The sequence below is a fragment of the Lithobates pipiens genome, unplaced genomic scaffold, assembly GCF_037356315.1.
Source record: "Lithobates pipiens isolate NorthernLeopardFrog02 unplaced genomic scaffold, aLitPip1_a1.2 Scaffold_27, whole genome shotgun sequence".
NCBI classification, from domain to species: Eukaryota; Metazoa; Chordata; class Amphibia; order Anura; family Ranidae; genus Lithobates; species Lithobates pipiens.
Genome location: NW_027507788.1, coordinates 97,363,534 through 97,385,289, shown reverse-complemented (window position 1 = coordinate 97,385,289; position 21,756 = coordinate 97,363,534). Strand labels below are relative to the sequence as shown.

The 21,756-nt window shown below is 44.4% G+C and overlaps 1 protein-coding gene across 5 annotated transcripts in view; it reads right to left on the bottom strand.

Moving 5' to 3' along the window:
* The window catches only part of LOC143934022 (cell adhesion molecule CEACAM1-like), a 194,302-nt gene that overhangs the window by 146,393 nt on the left and 26,153 nt on the right, over positions 1–21,756 (bottom strand). For all 5 annotated transcript variants that reach the window (XM_077457256.1, XM_077457258.1, XM_077457259.1 and 2 more), the window contains exon 2: positions 5,074–5,376. In XM_077457256.1, coding sequence (XP_077313382.1) covers positions 5,074–5,376 — 303 coding nt within the window. The remainder of the gene's footprint in view (positions 1–5,073; positions 5,377–21,756) is intronic.

Genomic DNA, 21,756 nt, shown 5'->3' with positions numbered 1-21,756 from the left:
TTCACAGGAGGGCCCCTTCCTGTGCCCACCCAGAGTAACGGTGAGGACTTATAGTGTTGTGGCACCAGCACCACAACCACCAAAGGTCAATTTTTCTACCACTGTTCAACAATGGCATGTAATTACAATTCTTGATATAATCGTTCACAGCAGGGCGCTCCAGCGCCCACCAAGAGTCACTTTGAGGGCTTACAATGTTGTGGCAAAACCAACACCTTGTTCCGCCATTTCTGCAGAGCATATAGGGCAGGCCCCTACTTTCAAACATCCAACTTACAAACATCTCCTACTTGCAAACGGAAGGAGACAACAGCAAGTGAGATGAAAAAAGATGGACGACAAAACAAATTATACAGGGGTGATAACCCTTCCCTATGTTTTCCAAAAAGCTTAAAAATAGTTTTTTTGACTGGAGCTACACTTTAAAAATGTACCAGTTGAAAATTACAAACAGATTCAACTTAACACAACAAACCTACACAGTCCCTGTCTTGTTTGCACCGCCTGTATACTGCTGTTCTGAGTATATAGGGTCTGGGGGCCACACGCATTTCCTTTTTTTAATATGGGTACAGGGTTCCCCTTAATATGCGTACAAGACCCAAATAGGCTGGTAATGGGCAGGGAGGGCTACCCATGCCATTTTTCTCAATGATTTTCAACCATATTGCGGGAACCAGATAACACCATTTAAAACTGCTTGCGGTTTTAATGTTATATTTCCGTTTAATGTCATTTTGTGCAGGGACTGTTCTAAACACGGGAAACACGTGGCACTTCACAGGCATACTACAGACACCCCCCAGGCACCAAATTTAAAGGAATATTTCACTTTTTTTTTTCACTTTAATCGTCATTCAAATCAGTGCTCCCGCCAAAACGGCCATTTTTTAAAACATTTTAGGCATTGACCCATGTCCCCTGGGGCAGGAGCCAGGTCCCCAAACCCTTTTTAGGACAGTATCTTGCATATTAGCCGTTAAAAATAGCACTTTTCATTTCGAACGTTCGAGTCCCATAGACTTCAATGGGGTTCTAACGTTCGTACGAATTTGGGGTCCGTTCGAAAGTTCTGGTGCGAACCGAACCGGGGGGTGTTCGGCTCATCCCTACTCCTGAACTCTTTGAGCACAGTGTTGGGTACATGCTCCAGGAGGATGCCCAGTGTTTTGTAGGCTCTGATGATGACACTCAGCTAGAGGAAGGCAGTAGCGTGAATGCAGAGAGAGGGGATGCTCAAGAAGGACAGCAATCTGGCAGTCATGTTCCACAAGCTGCAGCATACTGCCAGGTTTGCTACAGCGATGAAGAGGGAGGGGATGATGAGGGCACTGACTCCACGTGGGTGCCTGGTAGGAGAGAGGAGGAGGAGGAGGAGGCACATGTCCAACGAGGCAGGATGCCGTCCGGGGGCCAGCTTAGGGGCAGCACACCGACTGAATCACACCGCAGAGCTCCGCCTGTGCAGGGCGCTGCCTCTGCGCGTTATTCTAAAAGTTCTTTGGTGTGGGCCTTTTTTGAGATGAGTGCATCAGATCGCACTGCTGCTATTTGCAACATATGTCTCAAGCGTATCTCGCGTGGCCAAAACATCAGCCGCTTGGGCACCACATGCTTGACCAGACATATGTTGACCTGCCATGCAGCTCGTTGGCAAGCGTACCTCAAAGACCCACACCAAAGAACAAAGCGGACCTCTCCTTGCTCCTCATCAGCTGGGATCTCCAACCCCACTAGACCTTCAGTCCTCTCTGAAACCTGCTCCGAGAGGAATGAAAGTGTAGAATTAGGTGTGTCACAGTCAAGTGCTTCCGGGCACTCTGCTAGCAGTACACCCATGTCCGATTATAGCAGGCAAATGTCCCTGCCCCAGCTGATGGACCGGCGAAAGAAGTTCACTCCAGCCATCCACATGCCCAGAGGTTGAATGCTAGCTTGGCTAAATTGCTAGCACTTCAACTGCTGCCTTTTCGGTTGGTAGAATCGGCCCCCTTCCGTGAGTTTGTACAATGTGCGGTTCCTCAGTGGCAGGTCCCCAAATGCCACTTTTTCTCACGGAAGGCGATTCCGGCTCTCTACCGGCATGTGGAAGGCAATGTCCTTGCCTCGCTGGACAGGGCAGTCAGCTTTAAGGTGCATATTACCGCTGACTCATGGTCCAGCAGGCATGGACAGGGACGTTACCTGTCTTTCACGGCCCATTGGGTCACTCTTCTGGCAGCTGGGAAGGATGCAGGACAAGGTGCAGTAGTGTTGGAGGTTGTTCCGCCACCACACCTCCAAAATGCTACTATTGGTTGTGACACACCTCTCTTACACCCCCTCCTCTTCTTCTTCCTCCATGGCCTCTTCCAGTGCTCTGTCCTCAGAACCAGCGGTGCTCCGTAGGCGTTCCAGGGGCTACGCAAGTATGCAGGCAAAACGATGCCATGCTGTGCTTGCACTGGTTTGTTTGGGGGACAGGAGCCACACTGGGGCGGATGTTTTGTCAGCGCTGCAGGGGCAGGCCGAGAGGTGGTTAATGCCACGCCAGCTTAAGCCAGGAATGGTGGTTTGCGACAATGGCACCAACCTCCTCTCCGCCCTCCGACAGGGACAACTGACTCATGTGCCCTGTGTGGCTCACGTCCTTAACCTGGTGGTGCAGCGATTTCTTGGGCAGGTACCCGGGCTTACAGGATGTCCTGAAGCAGGCCAGGAAAGTCTGTGTGCATTTCCACTGATCATTTAATGCCTGTGCTCGGCTGGCTGAGCTCTAAAAGGAGTTGAACCTGCCCAAGAACCGCCTTATTTGTGACATGCCCACCAGGTGGAGCTCAATGTTGGCCATGCTGCAGCGGCTGCACACACAGCAGAGGGCCATCAATTAGTACCTGTGCGACTACGGCACCAGGTCTACACATGCTCAGTTGCTCTCTATTTTTAGGCAATGTGCTGAAAATCAGTACTGTTAGAGGCCGACCTGCTGAAAGCCTAAAGATTTACTGCTGCTCATGGGCTCTGAGCTGCATCAAAATTGCAACCTCCAGCAAGAAGAAACAGGAACAATGCTGGAGGCAATTTACAGCACACACTAATTTTGGTAGAATAGTTATTAATGTGGAATGTATGTTCCTTGCTAAAGAACATTAACATATTTTGTCAATTTGTTATGGGTAAAGTTCTGCTTTAATATTTGCTAAGAACCTGTCAGTATTTGTGGTGGACCTTGACGATATTTTAATATACCAGTGTATATAGATCTCATATTTTGAGGATACATTCAGGGGCTAAAAGTCATAGTCCCTCCTTATTTCCTCCCACTGGCTAGTAGTATACCTATTGTGGTTAAAAACTGTGTTGGAGTGCTCTTAAACAGAGGTTTTCTAATTTAAATGGAAAGGGAAGTAATATTCCAACAAATCCTTTGTGGGGGTAATCCTGTGGTTCTGCAAGGGCAATGGTAGTGGCTCTGATCACTGTTGCTGCAATCCCAGGAGAAGCTGAAGAAGAAGCTAAAGACGCATTGGGGGAAGAAGTCCTTCACATCTCGTGGATCCCAAAACATGGTGTCACACCTGCGCTCAGTAGTGCCAGAACAGGTATACTTTTCCTTGCCCCCCACATGGAAAATTGACCTACCATCCAGGCTTTCTAGTCCTTTACCTCCTCTTTCTAACACCTTTCCCTGGGACTTGCAGTCCTACAAAGTTCTTCCTAAACAGGGGCTGCCTCCAGGGGTCTACACTCCCCACAGTTCCATGCACACTGTCCTCCTGACCCCATGGGCAACTTTTCCCAGGCAGTGTTCTCTCTCCTGGTGAGTTGGTGGGTGGAGCTCTCCATAGGAGGAGGCTGCAGGTATGCAGCGTGGGCATACCTCCCAACTGTCCCCGATTTGGAACACTGTCCTTGTGTCTTCATTTGTCCCTCATTTTGGTCTGATCTGTATAGTTGTATATAAAATGCACTTTTTATCTTTCAAAAGGTATTTCCCAGTGCTAATCCTTTTATCCAATTTCTAAATAGCTAGATTTGTAAATTTCAAAAGCCAATATAAAAAGGAATAGTAATGGTAAAATACAAAAAAATTTTTGTAAAAAGTGCATTTGTTTTTTAATTCTCCTTGAGACCCCATTCACACCTGAGCGTTTTGTAGCCCTACGCCTGAAGCTACAAAACGCTGGAGGGGAAAAAATACATTATTCTCAATGGACATGGTTCACATCTCCACTCCAAGTCGCCTGAAGCCCTACACCTGAAGCTCAAACAAGTTCCAGACCTTTTTTTGTCGAATCGGGCTGATTTGGGCGTTTTCATTCCCATAGAAACTAATGGAAACGCTCGATTCTAGCGTTTAGCGCGACAACGAGCGTTTCTATGGGCGTTTTGACGCTGTATCTGCTCAATGCTTAACATTGGTGACCTTTTGCCCTGCACAAATTCGCGACAAAACGCCGCGAATCGCGGTAAAAAACGCTGCAATCGCGGTAAAAAACTCCGCAAATCGCGGTAAAAAACGCCGCAAAAAACGCTTGAAAAAGCTACGCTCAGGTGTGAATGCAGCCTAAGGGTGTGTGGCAGGGGGGTGTGTCCTATGCCTACATACTTTTGCTAATAGGTGTCCCTTGTTCCCATCTCAGAAAGTTGATCGGTATGAAGCTTGTGACAATGTCTGTGTCTCTCCCTCCCCTCATCCTTCTCAGCCCAATGTGGCAAGGGAGAGGAGCAGCAGCTATGTACAGTGACAACATGCCCAGGTTACAGATATAAAAAAAAAAATGGACATTGAAATTAAAATTAGTGCAAATGAACACAATAGAATGTGATATTTACTGAAAATATAACCTTGATAAACAGTGCCACTAATATCATGTAATATAAAAATTTTGCAGAGATCAATAGTTCAGTCTATAGGTCCTCTGCTTCTAGAAAATACAGACTAATATTTTGGGGTTTTATGTGTGCTTGTATGTAAAAAATGTGCACCTTAGCGTGTATGCGAAACATGCAGCATAAAGGTTAAATAATGCCAATGTAAACATGATAACAATTATCATCAATAGTGCAACTAAATAGTAAGCTAATACTTACGATAAACTCTGAGTTCATAGGAGGCCTCCTTTACCGTTGTAAGGGGTGGCTGCACTGCAGTAAAACGATAAATCCCGTCATCTGAATATGTCAGATTATCCAGTCTCAGAGTTCCATCATCATATATCTGACATCTTCCTGTATAACTGGAAATACATTCTGGAGCCACAGAAGGGTAACGTGATGCTATCAGATTGCCTTTAAAATACCATTGTACTAAAAGTGCCGGATTTGAGAAAGATTGATTTAAATATATATGATTCCCAAGTGTTCCATTCACCACCTCTGTGTCAGATACAACACCTGCAGGAAAAACACATGATTACATATTAGTGGGTAATACATATAAAGTGTAAATAAAGGGTTGTATACAAGGTCTCCTGGTCTGATTTTTAGTTGTCTCTTCACCTGTAGATTTTTTTTTGTTAAAATACAATCCTTGAATTAAGAGATAAAGTGGAGCTCCACCCAAAAGGCAAAGCCCACTTGTTTGCCTCCTCCCCCTCCCTCCACTGCCACATTTGGCACCTTTTGAGGGGGAACGGTACCTACCTAGCTTTGACAAGTTTGGTTCCTCTCCCCCCCCCACTACCGGGCCATTCACAAAGTGTTTTGCGCCAGCGCAGTAGGGAACCCCGGCTGTTAAGCCGCAAGGCATCAATGCTGGTTTCCCTTACTTGAAATGGTGGCGGCAACATCCGAGAGCAGATTGAAAGATCGGCTGGGGTGAAGACACCGCTGGATTTGTGATATCACTTCAAGGGAGGGGAACTCCTCCTGTGCAGCCAGTGGGATTATAAAGGATGGGAGGAGCTAATCATAGGTTCCCACCCAGTATTCTCTCATTGTACATTCTAAGGCCGCGTACACACGAGAGGATTGTCCGTCCAACTTAGTATGCCCTACGTAGACTTACCAAGTCCAAACGATAGTAACCAAGTTACTAAGTAAAGGGGGGGGGGTGGGAGTGGAGAAGTCCTTGTAGTGTAGATGTCCAGAGTCTTAGGCCGCGTACACACGGGCGGATTGTCTGCCCAACTTAGTCCGCTGAACCGTGTTTCAGTGGACAATCCGCTCGTGTGTGGGCTTCAGCGGACTTTTTCAGCGGACAGTCTGGCGGACTAAGTCTTTCGGAATTTCCGTAATACAGTCCGTCCAAACTTGGTTTCAGCGGACAGTCTGCTCGTGAGTAGGCTAGTTGGACGGACTAAGAATGGCGCATGCTCAGAAAGGATTTACACGGCCGAAGGTTGCATTGCAGTGTATTGGACGTCGAATTTCTAGTCCCGTCGTACGTGCCGTACACGTCATCGCGCAAGCTTTCAGCGGACTGTCTGTTCATCGTGTGTGGTCAAGTCCGTTCATTCAAAAGTTGGACGGACTGTCTGTCGGATTGTCTGACGAACTTAGTTGGGCAGACAATCCGCCCGTGTGTACGCGGCCTAATTCATGAGAAGATGAAGAATTAAAAAAAAGACCTATCCACACAGGACACAGGGGGGACCTATCCACACAGGGGGACCCATCCACACAGGACCTGGGTGGGGGGGGGGGGGGGGGGGCTGGGAGGTCCAGATCACATATACAGTATAACTGTGCTAGGCTTTGAATGAAGACTAGCACAGGAGAAGGGAGCTGGACACATGTATGGGGGGCTGTCAGTGTAGCTGGAAGTGCTCTGGGGTCTCAGCTCACAGTCTACAATCATCACTATATACTGAAGGAACAGTACAGGCAACCACACGAAGGCTCTGTTTCCACTAGTATGACTTGCCATGCGACGTCGGACACAAAGTCGCATGACAAGTCGCGGCCCATTGATTTCAATGGCACCCATTCCCATCTATGCGACTTTGAAAATCAGCAACTTTGAAAAGGTACCTGCACTACTTTGATGTGACTTTGATCCAGAGACTGTAAAGTTGGATCAATGCTGCACTCAAAGTTGCATCAAAGGGTGCGGAGCCGGCAGCCGGAGCGCATGGTGGTGTGAGAGGAGAGCTCTGACACAGCGGGGATACTAACGCGGCACACAGCGAACCTACTAGCCTAAAAATAGCATCCTCTGAACAGGGAACCTACCAGGCACCCACCGATCACCATGAGCAAAAGAAAGGATCGAGAGGGGCCACGAAAACTTACCGATTTCTTCCCTCCAGCAGCCGGCAGAGAGATCCAAGATGGCGCCCGCGAGGAACACAGCGCGGTGGCCTCCACTGGACATGCAGCCTATGCAACTCAGACAGACCTGGGTGAGTCCTTTCCACTACTGTCCCCAATGCCCCCCTCCCCCTTTGTGAGCCCAGTTAAGCAGAAACGAAGGATAGGGGAGGGAGAGGACACCCAGGCAGACACAGAAGCAGAGGGAGATGGCATGGAGGAATCCTCCATATCTGCACAGCAGATGGATACTTTCCCCACATCAGGGCAGCCCATATTGGACACCCCTATGAAGGAGATGCTACAAACGCTAAGGGGGGCCCTGCAGCAGGACATGGCTTCATTTGTGCACTCCACTAAGGCAGAGTTGTCTGCAGTTAAAGCTAGGGTGACATATGTGGAACGCAAAATGGAGGAATTCACTTTTGCACATAATGAACTAGTTGATGCTCATTTTGATGTTGAAGATGAAATAAAAGCTATGTGTTAGGACCTGGGCTTGAACCTGGGACCTCTGGTGTGTCTGGCAGTGGCTCTGCTTGCTGAGCCACCTGGAATGCTGGACAGCTCCTTGGACAGCTCCTTGGACAGCTCCTTGGACAGCTCCTTTAGTGATCATGTCTTGAATCTTGTTTGCCTTGAACCTTGAACCCTTTGCTCCTCCCATGAACTTCCTATATAAGCCATGTCTCTGCACTTCCTCCTTGCCAGAATATTGTGCCATCTCCAGCCTGTATCTAGCTCCCGTCTTCTCTGCTGCCGCTTATATTCACTACTGCTCGTTATCGACCCTTGGCCTGTTCCACGACTACGCTTCTGCCTGATCCCAATCTGCAACAACTCATTACCGACCTTTTGGCTTGCTTACTGACCACGCTTCTGTTTAATCCTTACCTGCTCATCCACTACTGAACCCCGGCTTGCTCACCTCCTGGTGGGGCGATCCTGAGGACCGCGACCTGGTACTAACTCGCAGCTAAATCCATCTCTACCATCTGGAGCTCTGGTGAAGACCGGTTAGTACTTAGACTCCGCACCTCAGGTGAGCCTGTGTCATCAGCCAGGGTGACCTGTGTGAATATCTGCTCTGCTGCTATAGCTTGGTCTCTGAGCCTGACTCCAGATCGTGACACTATGTGCCTTACAATGGTGGATATTGAAGACAGGGCATGCAGAAACAATGTGAAGTTTAGAGGAGTTCTGGAAACTATTAAACCAGCTGAACTTACTGCTTATCTTCAAAAGCTTATGACCACTGCTCTCCCAACGCTGGGACCTGCAGATGTCATCATTGACAGAGCACACAGACTGCCTAAACCCTCATTCTTATCTGAGCAAGTCCTCAGGGATGTTATAGCAAGAATCCACTTCTACCACGTGAAAGATCAGCTAATGCGATATGCTAGACAGCACCCGTCCCTCCCTGACCCCTTTACATTGATCGCTCTATATGCTGACCTGCCACAAGCTACGCTCACAGCTAGACATAACCTAGTCCCCATCACCAAGATACTGCGTAACCACAAGATATTGTACAAGTGGGGCTTTCCAGCTAAACTCCTACTGGAAATGAATAATGAATCGCATGTGACTGCATCTGTAGAAAAAGGCATGGATCTGCTCAAGAAGTGGCGTCTCCTCCCAACCAACGGAGAAGCGGCAGAACTACCACCGGCACCAAAGACGGAACAGATAAGTACACGATTCGCACAACAGTGCTTTATTGCTGATTTCTTCCCCTGCCCTCCTCTCTCAGCCTTTCCGCACTTTATTACCCAAGTGCCTATATTGTAGATGACTATCCAGGTTTTGATTCAACTAAGCACCCGCTGGACGGCTATTTGTGAACATTTCTTTTCCCCCCTCCCGCATTTACAGGATGCACCCTGTATTCTGTTCATTGGACCTCAATACGGATGATCCTACCCAGTTATTTGATGACCGCTCATGGTCTTGTTCCCAGTTTCTTGTTCCCCCACCATCAGGGGCGGACTGACAACTCATGGGGCCCCCGGGCCATAGGAGATTATGGGGCTCCCAGGCAATCAAAGATTATGGGGCCACACAGTATACACAAACACACACAGCATACAATCACACAGTACACACAGACATGTTTCTATTGGCTGAGAAGGTACTAGAGAGGTGGGGCAGCTATAATCTTGTGATTTTTAGACCAAAAGGATGACGGTAAGGGACATTTCAAAGACAGATGTAAAAAAAACACACATTTTTTTACATACTGTCCCTGGTTTTACTGAGGCTGGCAACCCTGATGGGGCCCCCTAGGGGCATGGGGCCCTCAGGCAGTGCCAGAGTAGCCCAATGGTCAGTCCACCTCTGCCCACCATCTTTCTCAAACATGCTGTCATTTACTACTCACCTGGTCAATTGTAATGACTTCCTGGACTCGCTTCTAGCTCTTACCCCTGGATGGCAGCAGATAGCTCACCTACCTTGGAATGAACATTAAATTCATGTCTCACAATGTGAGAAGCCTTAATAGCCCCCACAAACGTAGGGAACTCTGGAAATCTGCTACTGTGATATTCTATGTGTGCAAGAGACTCACTTTACCAGTGTGAATCCACCTAGATGCACACATAGGAAATTCCCACATATATTTACTGCAAATGATCAGACGAAAAAGAATGGAGTAATGATCGCCATAAGGGATACTATAACCTTCTCTTTATTGCAGGAACACATCGACCCTTGCGGTCGATATATCATTCTGATTGCTGAAATTAATAATTCTGTGTATACACTGGTAAACCTCTATGCACCAAATGTGAAGTCTATACAATTTATCCGTAAAATGGTGAATAAGGCTAAAGCTATGCAGAAAGGTTACTTAATAATATGTGGAGATTTTAATGTAGTGCTTAATGCTGAACTTGACTCCTCATCTCAGGCAAAGGCAAAGACCTTGCTTAGGTAACTTTTGCCATGAGGAAAGACTTTTTGATCCCTGGCGCTGCACCCGGGCCACTGAGAAGGACTATATATATTATTCTACAGTACACGATAGCTATTCAAGGATTGATTTTTTTCTCACGGATATGCATATTTTACAAAATGTTGTTAGAATCGATATCCATAGCATCACTTGGTCGGACCATGCTCCAGTGACAATTGAAGTTATGGACATCAACAAATCTGCTTGCAGACCTCTCTGGCATAACAATACCTTTCTTCTGTCTCGTCCCCTTATTAGGGACGAGACAGAAGCAAAGATCAGAGTTCTTTCATCTCCATACTAGTGAGGAGTGCTCCCTGACTACGATATGGTGCGCTCACAAGGCCTTTACCAGAGGCGCCCTTATACAGAAACGATTGCTGAATTGGAGTGTCTACACAAAAACCCAACCACCACCTCCCCTAGCATACTACAACACCTTACTAAATGTCGTGAAGAGCTACGACAAGAACTTAAAGTAGACCATGACATTTACTTCAAGAGAATGAAACTATCCTACTACTCACAAAATAATAGAGCATGCAAACTCTTGGCCCACCAACTAAAAAAACATCAGGCTAAAACTAACCTACCCTTCATCCAGCACGACAGCTCCCATCAGGTTTTCCGCAACCCTAAAGACATAGCGAACACGTTCAAAGACTATTATCATTCCTTATATAACCTTAATCATGACCCTGACACTCATCAGCCCTCTGAAATGGAAATTGACAAATTCCTTCACGATCTTAAATTGCCCAAGATAGATGCTCCCACACTGCTCAAATTAAATTCCCCCATTACATGTGAGGAAATGGCCACAGTAATCAAGTCTCTGCCTATGCACAAGTCCCCAGGGGCAGATGGCTTCTCGGCCAAATACTACAAGGCATTCACTACAGTCCTAACCCCTAAATTGACAGATCTTTAACTTAGCTACTACCACGGGTTCTTTTTCAAAGGAAATGCTACAGGCTATCATGGTCACGATCCCGAAGCCAGGCAAAGATAGCTCCCTCCCCCAGAACTTTAGGCTGATCTCACTTTTGAATTCGGATCTTAAAATTTATGCTAAAGTGCTCGCCAACAGATTAATGGATTTTACCCCCTCCCTTCTAGGATTAGATCAAGTGGTCTTTGTTAAAGGCAGGAAAGCACCGGATGGAACAAGAAGGATGCTCAACCTTCTACGATACACTGAACTTAAACTCCCTAGCGCTTTCTTAGCTTTAGATGCAAAGAAGGCCTTTGATAGGGTGCACTGGCCATACCTATCTAAGACCCTACAAAAATTTCGGACTGACAGGCCAAATCCATACGGCTATAATGTCCTTGTATTCCCAAATGTCGGCAAGAATTTACAATTCAGGTCTTCTCTGTGACCCCTTCCACCTCACTAACGGCACTAGGCAAGGATGCCTGCTATCCCCTAATATATTTTCGCTCGTCATAGAACCCTTAGCAGAGTGTATTAGAAACTCTGAATCCGTACATGGCATTAGGGTAGGATCGGAGACCCATAAAATAGGCCTCTTTGCTGATGATGTCATCCTGAACATCACAGACCCTGTAACCTCCCTTATATCCATTCAAACCCTGAAAAATGACTTCGGGAAAGTATCCTTCTATAAGGTCAATACAAATAAATGCTATGCGCTGGCGCTCAATATGCCATCCAGCACGCAAAATAAACTTAAACACATCTTCCCATGTAATTGGAACCCCCCATCTATCACCTATCTGGGGGTGCAGCTATCCCCCTCATCTGCTGCCACCTACCTCCACAACTACCCTCCTTTATTGAGTAGATTGGAGGATTAAATTAGCCAAATAGCTAAAGTGCAACTTTCATTGGTGGGGAGGATAGCAGCATATCAAATGCAAACTCTGCCTAAGCTACTATACCATTTTAGGACGTTACCAGTGCCTATACCCCCAAAGTTCTTCGCTCAATTATCCAAAATTTTGAACACTTTTATATGGGCGGGAATAAAAACTAGAATAGCACTAGCACAACTTTACAAACCCAAACACCTGGGTGGGATGGGACTCACTAACGCACAAACATACTACCAAGCAGCAGTACTGGACCAAAATGAAATACTGGCTATCATGCCAATCCGACAATAGATGGTCAGATATAAAATGTGCCCTCACTCCTGGACATGATCTTCTGGCTCTGGCTATGGCGGTCAGTATATATCACAAACCTGATACTCCACAATACCCTACTGTACAGGCCACACTCAAGGCATGGTCGGACCTACTCCATAGAAAAATCCCTGACACACCAATGTGCACATTACAAATCCCCCTAGCGACTTACCAATACCTCATACCCAATATGTCGACCCACCATTGGAAACAAATGGGCAATCACTTCCTTGCACCCCCCCCCCCCCCCGAAAGAGAGAGAAATATCAGACACATATAAACTATATCAAATGAAACACTATAGCTTGTCAAACGCAACTAGGCCAGTGGAAATCCCTCAAGCACTTTGGGATTTTCTTCTAAATAAACGATCTAAAAGCAGGAAGAGGATCCCACTGTTTTATAAATTCATGAACCCTCTCTACATGAACTCCAAATTGCCCTACATGGTACACAGAGAACAGGAATTGCGGAAAGAATACTGAATTAGTCAATGGCACCTCGCAAATAAATATAATGGTAAATCCTCTGCCTGCATAGTTTGCTGGGACAACGCCCAAAAAATCCTTCACCGGTGGTACCTAACACCACTTCTCCTCCACAAAATGCACCCAAATATAACCCCAATGTGCTGGAGGAATTGTCAAAACACTTGGAGCCTCCTCCACACTCTATGGAGCTGCCAGGCTATAATACCATATTGGAAAAATATAGAATCCTTACTTAGGGAAGTTACTCAAACTGTAATTACCCTTGAACCAGAGTTAGCATTGCTCAGCATTGGTATTGAACAGTTGCCTTCGGAGCTGAGAAAAATATTCGTAAATATTTTATATGCTGCTCGCATCTCATTGGCGAAGGAATGGCGGTCACCTAAGCCACCATCCCTAGAGGTGGTAATAGCCAGAGTGAATAACCAATTTCTCATGGAAAAGCTTCTAGCATATAAAGAAGAGCTCCAGGTTCCCACAAACACTAGGAAACATGGAGATCTTCCAAATATGCCTCCTCACACTTGTAAACTAGAATATATCTTTTGATGAAAACATATTTCCTAACGAGAGTTGCCTTAAAGTTTTAAACCAGCCATCAGCTGAAGTGAGTACTTGTATACCTGGGGATGACTGCGACACCAGGGCACTCCCTAGGGGGTGTGGTGGGCGCAGGTACCCCCACATTGACTCAGGTGTAGTATCAAGCAATGAACACATATCACTGTTCTCGAGTTTGTTTATTGTTTTCCCTAAGCTTTGTGAAACGCTATGCTATCAATAGATAAGGTTCCTAGGCGTTCCATGGTTGATTTGGGTACGTGTGCACCCCAGTTCTACCTCCCGAGACCCTCATTAAGGTCAAGGGGAGCTACTTTCTTTTTCAACACTGGATCTGAACCTGTTCAGTGTGAACCCGTGCGGGGTGACAGGCTCTGCCTCCTAGGAGGCCATGCTCTTAAATTATGATGAGTAGCTCTAATGTGAGTTATAGTTCCAAGACTGTTCATCCACAGATTGTTGTTTTAACTGTGTACTTCATTGATACACGCTTTGCTTTCATTGATACTTGTAATATGCAAAATCCAATAAAAATCTTTTGGTTAAAAAAAAAAACAAAGTCGCATCAAAGTTGCACTCTAGCCTTAGGCTTAGTTTCCACAAGTGCAACACCAAAGCTGTGCGATTTAGAGTGTGACTTTGAGTGCAGCTTTGATCCAACTTTACACTCTGGATAAAAGTTGCATCAAAGTAGTGCAGGTACCTTTTCAAAGTTGCTGATTTTCAAAGTAGCATAGATGGGAATGTTTGCCATTGAAATAAATGGGCTGAGTTGCATGCAAATTTATGTCTCTCTCTCTCTCTCTCTCTCTCTCTCTCTCTCTCTCTGACACCCTTTTCAGGAAGTGAAAGACAGCTTTGCAAATTCAGATAAAGGGGGATCGTGTTTTCAGTGAAGCACAAGAAGTAGCTGATTGTCTGTTTGGCTTAGATAAGACTTTCTAAGCTAATCAGCTAGCCACACAATGAATAATATCAAAAATAATGATATTTACCTACTATTAATAGAAAAAAACATTTTTGACTGGACTTCCTCTTTACATTTTACTGATAGTTTAGATTACAATCACTAGATGGCACTGTTCTAATGTGGCGTACATGTCATGGCTGCATAATTAGGTACATGGGAGTTCTTTTTTCAATCTAGATGTTTATCCTATATAATCAGCGTGGTGGCATTGTGCGTCCATGGCCCCTAATGATGTGACGTCATATATGACAAAACCCATAGGGAGGAGCTAGGATGCACAACGTACGACACATGTGCGGGTTCCATCGTTGGCTATTTTGGAAATTGGCGACCGGAATTGTTTCTCTCACTGCATATATTTGTAAGTGCATCACTTTTATTAAACTATTTTATGCATAAACAGGACTTCACTATGGTATGTTTCATTGTTCTATGCTCACAATTGTGATGAGAGAGACCGGCTGGCTGGGCTGGAGACCGCTGATCTTACTGTGGCAGACAGGAGTGTTTGAAGAGCTCTTTCACACACATATGATCGCAGTGGGAGTTGTTAATGTTCCATGTACCGATATATGGCTTGTATTAACCACTAGGGACAGGCACACGGTTTGGCCCAAGCATGAGTTTGGGCTGAACATTTGGCTGTTCGGCCATTTGCCAAATACCCAAATTTGCAGCTTGTTCTCCCTGACAAACACCCTGTAATGCACTGACCGCCACACAGTGCACTCTGTACCCTGATTGGGCAAAGGTTTTTCCAATCAGGGCACAGTGTAATTGACATCAGCTGTCAACAGGTTTCCCTGCCAGGAAAAATAAATAAAGTGGCCTTATTTTCAAGTATTTGGCCATAAAAGGGGTAATAGGGGTATGGGTACTGCCCTGGGGGACATGTATCCATAAAAGAAAATGAAAAGAAACAATTGTTTTTTTTCAAGAGCAGTGATTTTAATGATGCTTAAAGTGCAACAATGAAAATGACAGTGCCTTTAAATATCGTGTCCGGGGCCCCCTTAACCACTTGACCACTGGGCACTTAAACACCCTTAACCAGACCAATTTTCAGCTTTCGGTGCTCTCACATTTTGAATGACAATTACTCAATCATGCAACACTGGACCTATATGAAATTTTTGTCCTTTTTTTCACACAAATGAAACTTTCTTTTGGTGGTATTTAATCACCGCTCGGTTTTTTATTTTTTGTGCTATAAAAGAAAGAAATACAGAAAATTCTGTAAAAAAAAATGAATTTTTCTTTGTTTCTGTTATAAAATTTAGCAGATTAGTAATTTTTTTTTCATAAATGTTGGCCAAAATTTATACTACTACATATCTTTGGTAAAAATAAGTACAAATTGGTGGATATTATTTGGTCTTTGTGAAAGTTATAGAGTCCACAAGCTATGGTGCCAATATCTGAAAATTTATTACACCTGAAGTACTGACGGCCTATTTCAATTCTTGAGACCCTAACATGCCAGAAAAGTATAAATGACCCCTTTTTGGAAAGAAGACATCCCAAGGTATTTAGTAAGAGGCATGATGAGTTTTTTGAAGTTGTAATTTTTTCCCACAATTCTTTGCAAAATAAAGATTTTTTTTTTTTACTTTTTTTTTTTTTTTTTTTTTTTCACAAAATTGTCATATTATCAGTTTATTTCTCACACACAGCATATGCATACCACAAATTACACCCCAAACACATTCTGCTATTACTCCTGAGTACGGCGATACCACATATGTGAGACTTTTACACAGTGTGGCCACATACAGAGGCCTAACATGCAGGGAGCGCCATCAGGCGTTCTGGAGCACCCAGGACAATTCTGACATTTCTCTCCTACATGTAAAAATCATCATTTATTTGCTAGAAAATTCCATAAAATCCCCAAAAATTATATAAGTTTTTTTTTTTTTAGCAAACACCCTGGAGAATACAATGGTGGTCATTGCAACTTTTTATCTCGCACTGTATTTGTGCAGCAATTTTTGGAAAAAAAACGTTTTTGTGCTTAAAAAAAAAAAAACACAGTAAAGTTAGCCCAATTTTTGCATAATGTGAAAGATGAAGTTACGCTGAGTAAATAGATACCTAACATGTCACTCTTCAAAATTGTACACACTCGTGGAATGGCGCCAAACGTCGCTACTTAAAAATCTCCAAAGGAGACGATTTAATTTTTTTTTTACTGGTTATATGTTTTGAGTTACAGAGGAGGTCTAGGGCTAGAAGTATTGCTCTCGCTCTAACGTTCGCAGCGATACCTCACATGTGTGGTTTGAACACCGTTTTCATATGTGGGCGGGACTCACGTATGCGTTCGCTTCTGCATGCGAGTACATGGGGACAGGGGCGCTTTAAAAAAAAAAAAAATTATTGTTCATTTTACTTTATTTATTTTAGTTTGACTTTTTTTCCCCCAAAAATAAATTTTTTGATCACTTTTATTCCTATTACAAGGAATGTAAACATCCCTTGTAATAGGAATATGGCATGACAGGTCCTCTTTACAGTGAGATATGGAGTCAATAAGACCCCGCATCTCACCTCTAAGCTGGGATGCCTGAAAAAAAAAAAAGGATTCTGGCTTTGATCGTATTGGCGAGGTCAGTAGAAGCACCGGAGGGCGGCGGGGGGAGGGGGGTGGATGTCTATGACTGGGTATTGCAGGGTATCACCGACTATGGCTGGGTATCTCTGAGTATGGCTGGGTATCTCAGAGTATGCAGGGTATTGGCGGGTGTTGCAGGGTATTGGCGGGTGTTGCAGGGTATTGGCGGGTGTTGCAGGGTATTGGCGAGTGTTGCAGGGTATTGGCGGGTGTTGCAGGGTATTGGCGAGTGTTGCAGGGTATTAGCGGGTGTTGCAGAGCATTGACGGGTGTTGCAGAGCATTGCAGAGTGTTGCATGGTATTGGCGGGTGTTGCATGGTGTTGCAGGGTGTTGCAGGGTGTTGCAGGGTATTGCAGACTAATGGCAGGGAATTGAGGGGTTAAATTTCGGTGAGCAGCGATGTGGGCTCTGCAGATGCAGCCCACAGCGCTGCTGACACCGATCTCTTCCCCCTCCGCTGTACCGATCGGTACAGAGAGGGGGAGGGAGGAACTGGCGTCATAACATGACGCCGGTTTGTTTACAAGTGATCACTCCGTCATTTGACGGAGCGATCACGTGGTAAACGTCCGCGATGAGCGGCCGTTTACCGTGATCCACAGGACCCGGCGGTCACGGATGCTCTCGAGTGCGCGCCCCAGGGGGTGCGCGAGAGCGGAATTCTTATGATGTCCTCGTAGAGTTAAAGAACCGCCCTGTAGCCGTCATTGGGCTATGGCCCGGTTGTTAAGTGGTTAATGTGTCTGTAAAGTGGCACATCTGTAGCATATACAGAACATGCTACAGCAAAACTAACCTTTCTAGAAAAAAATCCCATTTAAAATGACACACAATTACAATTTCTGATACCCGGCTATTAAAAAATAAAGAAAAAGACGGCATGGGGGACCCCAAATCCCGCCCCCCCCCCCCCCCATGTGAATGGGTATAGGGTACATCGTAAGCCATAGTAAAAAAAAAAAAAATGCCTCAAATGGCAGGGCAAGCAATCGTCGGAAGGCCTCCCAGAAGGTGGAAGCATTTATTTAAAAAATAAATGTTATTGGTACACGTTCCCCAGGGCAGTATCCAGACCTCCATACCCCTTTTATGGCCAATTACTTGCATATAAGCCTTCAAAATGGGTAATTTTTTTCCTGTTTCTCTCCCGTAGACTGCAATGGGGTTTGCTGTTCAAGTTAGAACATTGCCCCTATTCGAGAGTTCTGCTGCAAACCGAACAGGGGGGTGTTCGGCCCATCCCTACTGACCACCTTAATCGAGGTCACAAGCTTTTGCTAAGCCTCCCATTTGTCACACTAGGGTGGCATGACCTTTCCTTGGGTGTTTTGGACAACTCCTACATACCTCTTTTTCTGATAGCATTTTTTTTTTTTTTTGCAGTTTTAAAAGGACTGTGGCCTTTTAATAATACTTAACATTTCCACAGAAATCACCACCTATATTTCAAAAAAGACTTTTTACCATTAATATATGCATTGGATGATATTTGTTCTTTTTATCTTATTGCGCACTTTATTTGTTGTTGCTTATTTAGAGTGCAATAGACAAATTTCATCAAATGCATGTAACACTGAACAAATGTAATCTTCAATTTATTGCACAATTTTAGCACTTTAACCTAGATTACTCATTTGTTTTGGAGATATACTGCACAAATTACTTTAACCACTTGCACTCCAGAAGGTTTACCTCCTTCACGATAGGGCCATTTTTTGCGATATGGAACTGCCTTAATTTAACTGACAACTGTACGGTTGTGCAATGCTGCACCCAAATAAAATGTACGTCCTTTTTCCACCCACAAATAGAGCTTTCTTTTGGTGGCATTTGATCACCTTTGCGGTTTTTATTTTTTTGCGTTATAAATAAAAAAAGAAAATTTTGAAAAAAAAAACAATATTTCTTACTTTCAGCTATAAAACAAACCCAATAAAAAAATGAAAAAAACAAACACATTTCTTTATCAGTTTAGGCAAATGTGTATTCTGCTACAAGTTTTTTGTAAAAAAAAATCTGATAAAGTTTATGTTGATTGGTTTGCGCAAAAGTTATAGCGTCTACAATCTATGGGATAGATTTATGGAATTTTTACTGGGTTAAACGTGCACTAATGCATTGCAATATACTGTGTTGAATGTGCACTAACGCACTGAAATATACTGTGGTAAACATGCAATAATGCACTGCAATATACTGCAGGAAACCTGCCCTGACAAAATAAAATGACAGTAAATTAAAAATGAATGGTCGTACTATACGCACGTTATTCTATCACTAGATTCACACTAAACTGAGACTGGAGTATTTGTACATAGGAAAAATATCCAAATCTTTGATGATCCTTAGGAGCATCATCAAATCTATCATAACCAAATGGAAAGAACATGGCACAACAGCAAACCTGCCAAGAGACGGGCGCACACCAAAACTCATGGATTGGGAAAGGAGGGCATTAATCAGAGGTAGCACAGAGACCGGAGGTAACCCTGGAGAAGCTGCAGAGTTCCACAGCAGAGACTGGAGTATCTGTACATAGGACAACTATAAGCCGTATGCTCCATAGAGTTGGGCTTTATGGCAGAGTGGCCAGAAGAAAGCCATTACTTTTGGCAAAAAACAAAATAGCACGTTATGAGTTTGCGAAAAGGCATGTGGGAGATTCCCAAAATGTATGTAGAAAAGTGCTCTGGTCTGATGAGACTAAAATTTTAACTTTTTGGCAATCACAGAAAACCCAACACATCACCCAAAGAACACCACCTCCACAGTGAAACATGGTGGTGGCAGCATCATGCTGTGAGGATGTTTTTCATCAGTACTGGGAAACTGGTCAGAGTTGAGGGAAAGATGGATGGTGCTAAATACAGGGATATTCTTGAGCAAAACCTATACCAGTCTGTGCGTTATTTGAGGCCAAGACAGAGGTTTACCTTCTAGAATGACAATGGCCCCAAACACCCTGCTAAAGCAACACTTAAGTGGTTTAAGGGGAAACATGTAAATGTGTTGAAATGGCCTAGTCAAAGCTCAGACTTTAATTCAATAGAAAATCTGTGGTTAGACTTAAAGATTGCTGTTCACAAGAGCAAACCATCCAACTTGAAGGAGCTGGAGCAGTATTGCAAGGAGGAATGGGCAAAAATCCCAGCGGTAAGATGTGGCAAGCTTATAGAGACTTATCCAAAGCGACTTGGAAACGTGGCTCTACAAAGTATTGACTTTAGGGGGGTGAATAGTTATGCGCATTGACTTTTTCTGTTATTTTGTCCTATTTGTTGCTTGCTTCCCAATAATAATAATAATAAAAAAAATATATATATATGTAAATAAATGTAAATTAAATGATGCAAATACTCAAACAATCCATGCTAGTTCCAGGTTGTGAGGCAACAAAACAAGAAAAATGCCAAGGGGGTGAATACTTTTGCAAGGCATTGTATATTTGCGGTCAATGATGATGGAGGATGGTCTCTATATACAGGAAGGAAAAAGGTGGGTGTATATAGCTGTATACATTACAGGACAGATGTACTCACAATGTGTGACTATTATGTAGTGTAATGTAGTCAGTACATGGCATGGCAGAAATCCCCAAAATCATGTATTGCAAAGCAGCCAGCGAGACATGATGTGGCACACTGACTGACACTGTCTGGCACCCTGATGCTCTAGTCATTGTATAATACACCCATCATGGTCATCCCCATATTATACACCCATCATCACTATCCTTATCCCCATATTATACACCCATGATCATCATCATACTCCTCATCGTTGTCATCAAATCCATATTATACACTTGTCATCACTATCCTCAGCTACGTATAATACACCCTTCATCGTCATCCTCATCCTTGGATGAGGGCAACGGCTGTATTATACAAGGATGAGGATGACGGCTGTATTATGTATAATACAGCCATCATCCTCATCCTTGTAGAGTACACCCATCTTCATCATCATCCTCATCCTTGTATAATAAACCCATCCTCATCATTGCATAATACATCCATCATCCTTATCCTTATCTTTGTATAATACACCCGTCATCATCATCCTTGTATAATATTGCCATCCTCATAATTCTATAATACACCCATCCTCATCATTCTATAATGCACCCATCATCCTCATTCAATAATACACCCGTCATCATCATCATCCTCATCCTTGTAATACACCCGGGTTCAACAAACAGTTGAATTCTAAAATAGTGGATGCTTCTAATGTAGAAGCATGGAGCACCAGACCTGGTTTTATGAGCTGATCCTTCTCCTTTAGCCTGGGTTCACACTGATGCGATTCGGGAACCAGTGAGATTCCAGCGTCTGTTCCTGCATCGCTCCTCTCCCGCAGGCAGTTCACACTGCCCTCTGCGAACTGCTGTGGGACACCCCCAGATCGGTTCACAGATCGCAGTGTGAACTCGCACAGAAATCAGATCGCATAGATGAGAACACCTATGCGACCTGATTTCAGTGTGGGAGAAAACAAGTCCCTGCAGTTTTTTTCCTGCAAATCGTGTGGCTGAACTCGTGTCTCACATCGCATTTGATTGGCACCGCAGTGCGGGTACGAATCACATGCTATGTCTTAGATCGCAGTAGTCTGAACCTGGGCTCATACCCTATCTCCAGTAGGTAATAAGAGAAACCAACAAAACAAATGCAGGGAAGTAAAGGGTTAACCTCTGTCCTCACCTGATAACAGAACATTCACTGCACACTCAGGCTCAGACTTACTTACTGCTGGGACAGCATAACTAA